At 35.2% G+C, this 12856-nt stretch overlaps 1 protein-coding gene across 3 annotated transcripts in view; it reads left to right on the top strand.

Annotated features, from left to right (window-relative positions):
- The window catches only part of LIN28B (lin-28 homolog B), a 97155-nt gene that overhangs the window by 66972 nt on the left and 17327 nt on the right, over positions 1-12856 (top strand). For all 3 annotated transcript variants that reach the window (XM_032215827.1, XM_032215826.1, XM_032215825.1), the window contains one exon: positions 3155-3339. In XM_032215827.1, coding sequence (XP_032071718.1) covers positions 3155-3339 — 185 coding nt within the window. The remainder of the gene's footprint in view (positions 1-3154; positions 3340-12856) is intronic.

Consider the following 12856-nt stretch of genomic DNA (forward strand, 5'->3'; position numbering starts at 1 on the left):
TGGTGCTTTTTTGTTTTATAATCCTTGTGTATAATGATGTACTATATGTAGGGTAGTGTAATCTCTCAAGTCAATTTTTGACTTCCACGGTTGTAAAGGTAAAGTAAATTTAGTCCTTTTGCAGAGGAAAAAGTTTTCTCTGACTGCGATAGCATATGCAGCGAATAAATTCATCTGACCCTGAATTTCTGTCAAAATTTTAAAGTCAGAGAAATAAGAAATTTAAGCACACATTGAATTTTTTTATAGGAAGCAAGTGAGTGAATTTCCTAATCAGTCACTCCATACTTTTTTCATCACTAGCAAATCTAATATCAGTAATTAAATCTAATGCTTTGGGCTTGCTGCAGTCAGGCTATTTTAATTCTTTACAGTTCGCCTATTTATAACTTTCTCTTTCCTCATTTCAGTAGTTTACCTTCCCAAAGAGATATTCTGCCTAATGTGCCTATTTCAATATTTTTGCTTCATTTTTTTTCACATGTTCATTTGTCAAAGTGACTCTATGCTATTTCTAAGACCATTGTTCACCTCATAATAAGGGAAGGCAGTTTGTGGGAATGTCTGGTTCTTTACCTGATATTTTAGGGTTCAAAGTTCGCAAAGGGGAAGGGTATGATTTTTTTCAAATGTAAGGAGTTAAGGAACTATATTATAGGTTTCTTAAATGTCTGAATTCAGATTGAAAGTACCATATTTTTCAGAGTATAAAACGCACATTTTTCCTTCAAAAAAGAGGGTGAAAATTTGGGTGCGTCTTATACACTGAATACAGCATTTTGGGTCTCCCAAAACCCACCCCCCTTGCAAAAATGGCCATGCATAGCCTTTAGGAGGCTTATAGAGTGCTCTTGGGGGATGAGGGAGCAAAAATGAGCAAAAAACAGGCTACGTTTTGCTCGTTTTTGCCTCCCCCCCACCCCCAGAAGCACACTATAAGCCCCCTAAAGGCTATGCATGGCCTTTTTTGACCAAAAATGGGCCTGTTTTTGTGAAAAATGGGCCAGGTTTTTGCTCATTTTTGGAGGGGCCAGCCCCCAGAGTAATCTACAAGCCGCCTAAAGGCTATTCATGCCCTTTTTTTGACAAAAAGAGGCCCATTTTTGTGAAAAATGGGCCATTTTTGGGAGGTCTGCAGAGTGCAAAACCTTTTTTTTTAATTTGCCTCTTTAAAATCTTGGTGCGTCTTATACTCCGAAAAATATGGTAAATCCCAGAATTTCATTGCTGATGCTCTTTGTATTTCATAATTCTAATAAGAATATCCACTGTGAAAGTAATTCTCGACTTACAACATTTAGTGACTGCTCAAACGTATAAAGTTGCACTGAAAAAATGAACTTATGACTACCGTTTCAGCATCCTCATGGTCACGTGATCAAAATTTAGATGTTTGGAAACTGACGGTTGTGGTTTCCTGGGATCATGTGAACAGCTTTTGTGACCTTCTGACAAGCAAAGTCAGTGGGGAAGCCAGATTCACTTAACAACCAGGTTATTAACTTACCAACTGCAATGATTCACTTAACAGCTTTGGCATGAAAGGTCATAAAATGGGACAAAACTCACTTAACAAATGTTTCATTTAAAAAATTAAATTTTGGGCTCAATTGTGGTCGTACATTGAGGATTACCCATATAGCTCCAATGTGGGGGGTGGGGGATCCAGAAAGAGGAAATGTTACATAAAATGATTTTATTTTCAGTAACATTCTGTCTTCATTTTTTTAATTAGCACTTTTCTTTTGCCTTCATTCAAACATAGATATTCAGTGTATGCAAGATGTTTGGCGGTACTGGAGATATTGGTTATCTTTTTGTATGATTTTTTTTCCAAATTCCCACACTGTTCCAGATTTCTGGAACGCCCAGCAGAGGTGGGCTTCAAAAATTTCAGCAACGGGTTCTCTGCCTGGGTGTTTGGTGGGCATGTCCATGGTGGGCATGGCCTAGTCAGTCTCCTACACCATGGCAGGGGGGTATTTTTGCCTTCCCCAGGCTCCGGAGGCTTTCCTTGAGCCTCTGGGAAGGCGAAAACGTCTTTCCCAGGCTTCCAGAACTTTCGAGAGGCCCATTTTCCCCTTCCCCGAGCCTCTGTGTGGGCCCTGCACATACCTCGCATCCAAAACAGGCCGCGTGGCGACAGGAGGGGTGGGGTGGGCAAGGTCAGCCAGGAGTAGGATTTGGAGGTTCTCAGAACCAGCCATAATATTAGCTACAGGTTCTTCCTTGGGCAAACCCGTAGCAGCCCAGCTCTGATCCCCAGGTCTTTTGCCTTACAGGTCCACACCATAGCTGAACCTGTTTAACTTCTGAGATCAGTCATATGGAAGAGTGCCACCAGCTGTGGAGGCAAAGGAGATAAATTCAGAGAGAAGATCATTCTGGATCTCTTTCACTTTCGAAATCCTCTTGAATAAATGTGCTTGCATATCCCGTTTAGATGAAGAAAGAAAAATTAAAAAGCACCTGAATATGTTTACAAAAAGGCATTTCTTGATTCAGAACAATGACAGCTAGTGTGATACTATGGTTAGAGAGTTGGGTAAAAATCAGGGAGACCAAATTGTAAAACTGGGTGATTTAGTGACAGTTAAGTATCTCTCCATCGAACCTTTTCACAGTTGTTCAAAAGATTGGGCAGAGTGATGACCGAATGATGGCAAGAAATCATCCCCATGCTTTTTTTTTCCTGGAAAAAAAGGAAAATAATAGAAAAATAAGTAATGATGCTTTCACTTTAGTATCTAATCAGTTATTCGATATCTGGTATCATCCAGATGTACTGAGACTATTCCTCCCAGAGTTTTTCAGCTGACACAGACATCATTTTAGAAGTGATAATCCCAGCTCTTGAGACTGTGGAAAACTGCCCTAATCTGAGGCTTTGGGAATTTTCTTCTCACTTTGGTTCATTCATTTGAGGAGAAAGACGCTTGATGTTGCATAGCTGCAGAGATTTAGAATGCCAGCCTATGCAAGATTTAAGTAACAATGGTATAACAGGGCTTTGTTTAGGAAATCTCACATTCATTGTACATGGCAGGGGAAAGTATAACAGGTTTGCTAATATAATCCTGTTTTGGTTTTGACAGTCTTTAGCATTTTGTTTTTCTAAATCTATGGTAACTAAGAATATTTTTCCTATTCACAGAGCAAGCTTTACATGGAAGGATTTAGAAGCCTAAAAGAAGGAGAACCAGTGGAATTTACTTTTAAGAAATCCTCGAAAGGCCTTGAATCAATACGGGTAACAGGTCCAGGTGGGAGTCCCTGTTTAGGAAGTGAGAGACGACCCAAAGGAAAAACAGTACAGAAAAGAAAGCCAAAGGGAGATAGGTAATGGAGTTACTAACTTTTTCTATATATGCATCTTTTCTGAACGTGTTTATTTGTGTTTCTTAATTATTTGTGAATAAACGTGTGTATCAGACCCAGTCGATAGTATTGTCAATCTGGATACGTGAATTTCTTGATTTGGAATTTACATACTTCTGAGTTTTTAATTCATCCCAGTGATGCAAGTTGTACTTGCTTTAGATGAGCAAAATGAGTTTTTCAGAATCATACTCTCCATGATTATGATTTTCCAGGTGTCAGAATTAAGTCCTTACCATACAAATGGTATTTGAGTACTGTATATGTTTATAAAATTTGGATGCTGCCCTTCGAAGTCAGTTTTCCCATGGTGGCTGTGTGCATGTATAATATGTCTCATAGCTTCTTTAAATGTTTGCAGAAAAAAGGTTGTACACTCAGAAAAAGAAGAGATCATAATAGAGAGGAGGGAGGGAGAAGAAGAGAGGGAGGATATCTTTATATATAGCGTGTGCATCTGAACATTTAATTGAAATTTGGTAAAGATTTATACTCTGTATTTATGGTTCTCTAGTAATATAATTGGGACTTACATGATGCCACATTACTATAGATAGTGGAAGACCACAACCTACATTTTATGACAAATATGTAGTCACTGAATTTTCTGCTTTCTTGTTTCAATTTAAAATTGTCTTTTAATGTTACACAACAGGGTAGTAACAAATCTTGTGAATGAAAGTTAGGAACTGCCCTGAGCTTGCATGAATGAACAAGGCTTATAGAGAAGGCTAAAAAATTTGCAGACTGAACTGCAAATGTAAAAAAACAATGGCATTATAAATTAAACATTCTTTTAAAATAAAAAGACCCATCAGTGATACTAGACTTATTTGCTTTTTTTTTTTTTTAATTTATTTATTTATTTATTTATATGCCGCCCTATTCCCTAAAAGGGACTCAGGGCGGCGAACAACTCCAAGGGAAGGGGAACATACAAATACAAATAAACAGTTTAAAATGACCAACAACCACACCTGTCGAGAGGGGAAGGGAGCTCATCAACCCCAGGCCTGCCGACACAGCCAGGTCTTAATGGCTTTTTGGAAAGCCGGGAGAGAGGTGAGGGTCCGAATCTCTGCGGGGAGTTCATTCCAAAGGGCCAGAGCTGCAACAGAGAAGGCCCTCCCCTGGGTCTTAGCCAGATGGCATTGGCTGGTGGATGGAACCCGGAGGAGGCCGACCCTGTGCGATCTAATGGGTCTTTGGGAGGTAATTGGCAGCAGATTGCTTGAGATCTCATGCAGATATTTGCTAAACCCTTTTATGATTTTTATATGCCGCTTTCTTTTACAACACAATAACAATATGGTCTCTTGCAATAAGTAACTGTTCCTGTATTCTAAGACCAAAAAAACCATTTTGATTTAAGGAAAGAATAATTTCCAAACTTTCTGCCATTTAAAAAAACACAATTGCAGTTAAATTTTTAAACACTTTTAAATTTTTTATTTTTCACATTTATAAACTGCCCATCTCTCTCAAAGAGGGACACTTAAATACTTAGTTCCATTCAAATCATTACAGTTTTGCACATTTGTTCTTGAGCTGCAGAGCATAATCTTGTGTTTAACCAAAAATTATACAGCTACATATTCAGAATTCAGGGGCCTCCTGAGTCAATGTGTGATCAGACATTTCTTGTCTCCACTGAATAAAACAAAATCTGTTTTGAATTATTATGCTTTACCCTGAACTTGGGCCAATCCGGCAAACACTTCTAATGCATATTCAAAAATGCAAAAGTTTCTTTCATTTTTCTCAAAGCCAATTGATGCAGTGGTTGATTGGTTGGAATAGGTTAGAAGAGATTCACTTTTAGGTCCACCATCAGCCACGGAACCTCATTGGGTTATTTTCAGCCAGTGAATCTCACCAGCCTATTCTATTTTGAAAAGATCCCTAGGTGGGATATAAATTTAACAAGCAAAATAAATACATTTGCTGCTGAGCGTATTTGCTTCCCATTTTTCCATGCATTTATCCACTTCTCTTTTTTATCCTGGTGGTCCAGAACTGTTTGCTGTGCTCCCTGGCAAAACTGAAAATGTGTATCACAAAACAGAATTAATGGCCCTTGAAATAGCATCTGAGCTTTAGATGAGATGGAATTGTGAATACTGTATTAGATTTCTTCCGGGATGGGCTATGTGAAATTTTAGGAAAGTATTATAACTAGTAAAGATGCTTAATGCATATGAATTCATCAATGCCACCCATATACTACTAAAATGTTCATTGCCATGACATTTAACTCAGCAAAATGGTGCATCATATAGCAACAGTTTTTAAATCAAGGTATATTGTGGGTTAATTTATAGAATGTGTACAAAATCTCGGGACTCAACTCCCACGGGAATGAAATTTGGGGGCGTTGTGCTTGCTTTGGTGCAATCAGACGTTGCTCCTGCTTCCCTTTCTTTTTTCCCTGCCATTGATTATTCTATTCTATTCTATTTAGGTAAAGAAATATCTCTGAAACAATAACCCAACAGGGCAGGGTTGTCTAGTTCCATGTTATTGCTATACTCACAGCAGGGTTGTCTAGTTCCATGTTGTTCTTACAATCACCAGGAATTTAATATGACATGAGGAAAAACTTTCCTGGATAAAGTGATTGGGAAAACTACATCCATTGAAATTGTGACTGTATACATTCTTGCCAGCGTGAGGCACAAAAACCCAGGCAAACTGAGGGGCATGTAGAGCTTAACCTGTAAAGCTATTATAATACAAGAGACAAAAAAAATATTTTCAGAATATAGGCTTGAATTTAAAATAGCTGTCTTAAATTGCAACTTAAATCAAGGATCTTAAACTCATTTAAACCAAGGAAGTGTATAAATTATAAAATTGCATTTTATGTGTAAGAGTGGAGTGGGGAGGGAGTTTTTAAACTTTGTGAAGGAATATAGAGTGGAAAATCATGAATAAAACTGGATGGCATTTTCAGACACATGGTGTCCAAAGTTTTATTTATATATCCATGGTTGCTGGGATTATGTTTTGATGATCTGTTTCTACCCCCAACCACACCCCTTTGTAAATTATTTTGTCCCCTTCTATATTTGGTTTGCCTGTGATGTTTTGCAAAAGGAGTTCTCAAATTGGGATTTTAGGAAAGTTAAAATAATCAGCTGTACTACAGAGGTGAGATTTTTTTAAAAGCTTCTAATTTTGTTAATTTTGCCTGCTCATTGTAGAGAGAAAGATGTTAGAAAAAGTGGGTTGGGAGGAAGAAGAGTTTTGTTTCCATTCAGTGTTATTCCTACGTTACATCTGGAGTCTCTTTTCATACTGTTTCTGTTGGTCATCGTTGAGGTGGATCAAAGTACTTTGCAGAGGACCAATGCATAATTCCTGGTTTATTGGTGGGAGTTATGCATTTTCTCTTACATGACGCCTAAAAAGAAAAGGCCATTTTGTCAATGCAAAATATGGGAAATTAGTAAATTGAACCTATGGGTTTATTCCCATTTAGCACCTCCTGTTATATGGCAGCTACACACACAAAATTGTATTGTTGGGTTTTTTTGGTTTTAACTTATTTGCAAACTTGCAATCCTAGTTTATTTTCTCCTCACATGTCAGAATAAAAATCTCTAGTTTATAACTTTGACTTTTTGTAGATTGAATTTCTGGTATGCATATGGCGTTGAATAAGCCATCTGTTAAGCGGGCTAAGGAGCAATTATTATGTATTATTATAGAGATACTAATTATACATATTAGTGCACGTACTTGTTGACTGTAAATCAGTATTCTTGGTAAACAAGACATTTAATTTTAATTTTAATAGATCTGCAAAGGTGATTTTAACTCTTAAAATAGCCACTCAAATGATGGATGATTTATGGTGTTTAGGTAATAGTTATAGATTGCATTAATACAAAAACATGGACCTTGGTATGTCTAGTTATTAAACTTTACATTTACATTACGCTTAATTCTGCAAATGTATAAAATAAAATTGACAGTGATACGATTATCATCACTAATAATCCCTCTTTGAGGGAGATAGGCAGTTTAAAAATTAGATGAGAAATAAATAAATAAATAAATAAAAAGATGATAGATAGATATAATGATAATGATTGTTAATGATTAATATTAATGAGAGGGGGGTGGAGATGCAAAAAGGAAAACAAGGAAAGAAATGAAATCAACGCAACATTGATTTACAATTTCAGAAAGATTGTCCCTGACAGTATGAAATAAGCACCTTCAAGAACAGATAAAATTCAGCAGATTTCTTAAAGAATAACAAAAAAGACATAAGCTAGTCTTCTGAGAATAAAATACTGATTAATCCTTTAAAAATAATTTAATCAGTGATTTAAACAATGCCTTATATTTGGTCTCCATTAATTTGTATTTTTAAATTTGTTTTGGTTCTCAGTGAATGTATCCTTTTTCAAATATTATACTTATGAAAAAAATATTTAAATTGAGTTATTTTTAAAAGGGAATCACTTATGCAACTTAGAATCGACTAGATCAGGCTTTAGCTTTGGTTATTTTAAAGCCAGTTAATTTCCTTCAAGTTCAGAGAGTTTGGGGAAAAAACTAACAAATCCACATATGCTTTCATTTCCTTGCTGTCAATTAATGGCCAAGCTGCTTTGCTTTCTAGTGTGATGAATTGCTGCTTAATTGATATGAGAGGGTTAAATTGCTTTGTGCATTGAACGCTTGATTTCATTCCAAAGGAACTTATCTTTTCCCTTTGGTATTAAGAGTTTAAAGAAAGGCATTTTATTAGCATGTGCATCAGATAGGCCACCATTCATCTCTCCTTAGCAGTTGCAAAATGCATGTTAATATTGATAATTCTGTATTTGGAATTTTTATTTTTCTGCTCGCATGTACAGTAAAACAGGTATCGCTCTATAATCCGAGGGAGGAAGAAGGGAATTTTTCATTGGATACAAGGAGTGTTTAAAAGACTGCAAGTCCTACCTTCAGCTGTATTTCCTCCTTTGGAGGAAAGAATAGTACAATAAAACAAATAATCATAATTTTGGGAAGCAGATCCCCAATTCCTGCATAATCAATCATTCCTCATGTCTGCAACTTAAGGATCATTAAGGCTGCCTGGATATTGCCAAGCCCCACCCGCAATTTCAGCAATAGAGCTCAGTGGGTGGCCTAGATGGCGGTTCCCTATTTATCAAGCTGCTGACTTACTTCAAAATGTTACCCTCACACCACACTCCCTTCAGCTCCATAGGAGACAAACTTAAGAGCAAATGCATTATTTCCCCACTTTAAAGTAACTAAGTTAATTTTTTAGATGGTCCGTGGGTCAATAAATGGGCTTTTTTAAAATAAAAAAATCTGGAAATCTTTATCACTTTTTCCGAGTCATTTTGGGATTGTGTTTACTGTGCTAACCTTGTGTTTTGAAAATATGCTTGTTTTTATGCCCATAACCCTTAAGAAAGAGGGCGAATATTATTAAAAGATTTTCCTATTCTTGGCAAATTAGATTGGCTTTCTACATGAATCTTGTTGGATCGTTGCACATTTTTGAAAAATAAACTAATGTTTGGAAATTTACAGCATGGAAGTCATCTGATTTACAGCTGAATTCTTTAATTAACATTAATGGGTGAAAGAAAAGTTATATATTGTACTCTGGAAATAGTTTTAAAGACACATTTATGTACATACATGTGACTACTGCATCCTAATGCACTCAGAGAAACTAATAAGAATTGAAACTAATGTATCATTTTAAAAATTAAAAAGTAGCTTACAAAGTAACTTAAATCATATAGACTAATGTTTCAATTTTCTCCAACTTCTGTTCCTCTCCAAAGGGGTTATTTGCTGATAATTCTAATGAACAAATTATAATACTATGCAAGTCACTTTAAACACGTTTAAAACTGTGAATGGTTCAGCACATTTCTGTAAATATAATGGGTTTGTTCTATCTTAAGACTTGTTTGGTCAGATTTTTGAATTTGCTGTTTAGTAGCTTCTATTGTAGAAGAGAAATCTTTCAGGCATGAATTGGTAGTCCAGATATTCTGCAGCCTCTCTCTTCTAACCCCTGACCTCTGTTCCTACAAGGTCAACATTTTAGGGCAGGAGATTAAGATAGTTTCAAGACTGGAATATAGCTGCAGAGGGGGCGGGGGAAAACAGCACATTTTGGTTGGAAATAGTCTCCAAAAATTTTTTTAATCAATAATTTCAGGCTAATAAACTAATTGTGATTAATTTTTCAAAGATTTCTATACAAAATGAGATCAGGATGGAAGTAATTTTGCTTCGTTTTAGATAGTTTATTAGCAGCATCATAAAGAGAATTTTCTGTGTGTGTGTGTTTGTGTGAAGCGAAGCGATGATGGGCAATATAGTTAGGAATCTGGTCTTGCAACTTCTTGTTGCCTAATTATTTTCCCTGTCATTAGCTGTAGCACTAACACTAGTCTCTACATTTCCAGGGGTGCTCAAGATCATGGGCTGTAATTGCTTAAATGTCTAATAATTAAGCTCAAGGTTTCTTAAGTTGCTGCCATACAGATCCTTTCTGAGTAATCCTGGTATTTATAAGAAACATTTTTCATGAACAAGTTGGGGAAAAACAATGCCTGCTTTTCTATAGAAATTAAAAAGTTAAAAATAATTGTTCACCCATTAGCATACTGTAATTGTGTTTAAGATGTTTTCAGCCACTGTGCAAGTATGAATGCACATCAGCACACATGTCCATGTCAGAAGAGGTTGTAAAAATCAAATGCAAAAAATCAAGCTCCTTTTTACATATCTTCAGCATGAATAAAACATACTTCAGTTTTGCATAACTAAATAGGCAAATTATATGCAAAAATATGCCCTTTTTTTCTATCTCTCTGAATTTGCATGACATCATTATAGTGTACAGTGGCTTGCCTGCTGAAATTTTTGTAAATGATTTTAAGTTAGATAAATTAAAGCTGATCCCTTGTGCACATTAAATATCTCTGTCATAATCTTGCTAAATAGCCTTTGGGAAGCTGCTGTTTCCCTACAGACTTCCTGTTTCCGTCTGATTTGCAATATAGTGTGATGAAGACAGTTGGAAGCCTTTCAAGAGAATTACAAGGATTAATGCAATAAGATACGTAAAGTGGTCTGAATTCTTGGAATGTTCCTTACATTTCCTCTTTTGCTGTAAGTAGAAATATTTGTGTAAGTCCCACCATGTGGTGAAAAGCCAATTAAATAGAGCTGAATTACATGGTAGAAAGGGATAAATCAGGTCTCATGGAATAAATACATTTTATAAATAACTCTAAACAACAACCTTTTTGAAATTGCTAATTAGATCAAGCTTCAGTTTTTGTACACACCTTTCCTGAACTAATAGACATTACAGTAATTGGTTGCTGTAACAACAAGTGTCTTTGATAGTGGTCATAAGCATTCATAGTCTGATAAAAACATAAGCTGCAGAGCTTTCATTGTTAAAAGGAATGAAAAAGAAGCACCAGAGTATTCTGAAGAAACACAGATTTATATCATAGAACCTAATGCCAATATGTCATTTCTGGTGTCTAGAAAAAAGTTTGTAGTGCTCTCTCATACGTGTAATAAATCACTGGTGATTTCCAGTATAGTTAAGTTATATTTTTAAAGTAGACACATCCCTTCTTGTTTCTTCTTCTTCGGAAAAGTATCTTAAAAGTTGCTATTCATAAATAGGTCATGGGTTTAGTTTAAAGGAAGTGCAGAATTTAATATGTTTGTGTTACATTTAGATTTAACTTTAAATCAAAGTATTTTTTTAAAAAGAAATATTGGAATAATTGAAGTACTGATTTTCCTACCAAACTTTCTACTGTATGGTCCTCGTTAGTTTATTCTAAACTTTTTTTCAAGATATCTTTAAAGAAACTGGTTCAGTCAAGATATCAAAATGAGGTTATACATTCTTCAAATATTTGGGTATTTTTTCAACAATCTGGGGTGGTGACTTGGTTTTGTTATGAGAGATGTATGGAAAGTAAGAGAATAGCTAGATTTGACTGTTTCTATTTTGTGTACTGCTGATATCTCCCGATTGAAGTTTATAAAAGATTAAACTCTTGAAAATGGTTTCAGGAAGCTTTATAAAGAGGCTTAGGGCTTAAAACTAAAACCTAACACTACAAAAATGAGCATTTGAAGGATATTTATGAAATTGCAGAAGAATGGCTTAAATATCTTTTCTTACAATATATACTGTGAATCTCAGTTTTTGAGGCCACCAACACATTATAACTTTGTACTATTTCCAAAATGTCAATTTGCTTTTTTATGCTACTTACTTGGGCATTTTAATTTAGGAAAGGGAGCAAACAAAACCATTTTGCTTGATTCTGGTGAACCAATCCTTTTTTTTTGGCTGATTTTGGTGAAACACCTCTATTCCTAGTATAACTTAAAAACACAGGGAACCATGATTTGTTACTGAAGGATTCGTTCTTGAAAAAATATTTTTTACTACAATATACATTTCCAAGATAAATATAACTGAGGTTTGTGAAAGCATGGAGTGGTTCTCACTTATAATAGAAGCATATGGTGAAGATCTATAGAAAAAAAGTGTTAATAAGCCATTCTGAATCAAGAGTTTAAAGAAATTCTCTCTTTACTCGTGTGCCCAACAGTACCTCCAATTAAAGATGGCATAGAAAAATATTTTTTGAAACTGAAATAATTTAAAAAAGGGTGGGTGACACAGTAGAGAATTAATGAAAATTAGTGATTAAATGAAAAATGTGCTTTTAAAAAATATTTCTAGTTGACTGGTAGCATGGGAACCAATTGGGTTAAATCAGAGTAATATTTTGGGTATGCCCCACTTTAGTTCTGTGATCAGTATCGATGAAACTAAAACGTATTTCTGCTGTATGCAAGCATAAAACAAATAAACACATGGAGGGAAATACTGTGATATAGGGCATGCTAGTGATGTACTTGCACTTGTTCATTCCACATACAAATATATTTTTCCTCCATATTTTTTATTTTGACATCTCTGCAACTGTCAAAAAAAAAAGCCTACTGAAATAAACACATTTAGAGTTGCAGAACTGGTAATATAACACCATGTGAAAAGTAAATATAAATAAATAAATAAATGCAAACAGGAGCTTCTTTGGGGTTTCCCCCCATTCTCCTTCATACAAACTGCTTAAATGTTAATCTACTACCATTTTCATATATTTCACAAAATAATGAGCACATAACAGGGTAAGTGTGATGCTGGATCAACATATTTGGATTGACTTCTCAAATTATTAAATACAGAGTTTTGTCTTTTGATATCTTCACAACTGAACCAATTTTAATATTCTTCTGCCTTGTGTTGTGTGTATATAATTTATTGATCAATAGACAAATAAATAAAATAAATAAATAAGCCTGTTGTAAGTCTTTGAATTTTTTTGTTAAAATAAAATCATTTGAGATGGATTGGTTTCAGTATGGAGGGCTATTCTTG

Source organism: Thamnophis elegans, chromosome 4, assembly GCF_009769535.1.
Source record: "Thamnophis elegans isolate rThaEle1 chromosome 4, rThaEle1.pri, whole genome shotgun sequence".
In the NCBI taxonomy this organism is placed as follows: domain Eukaryota; kingdom Metazoa; phylum Chordata; class Lepidosauria; order Squamata; family Colubridae; genus Thamnophis; species Thamnophis elegans.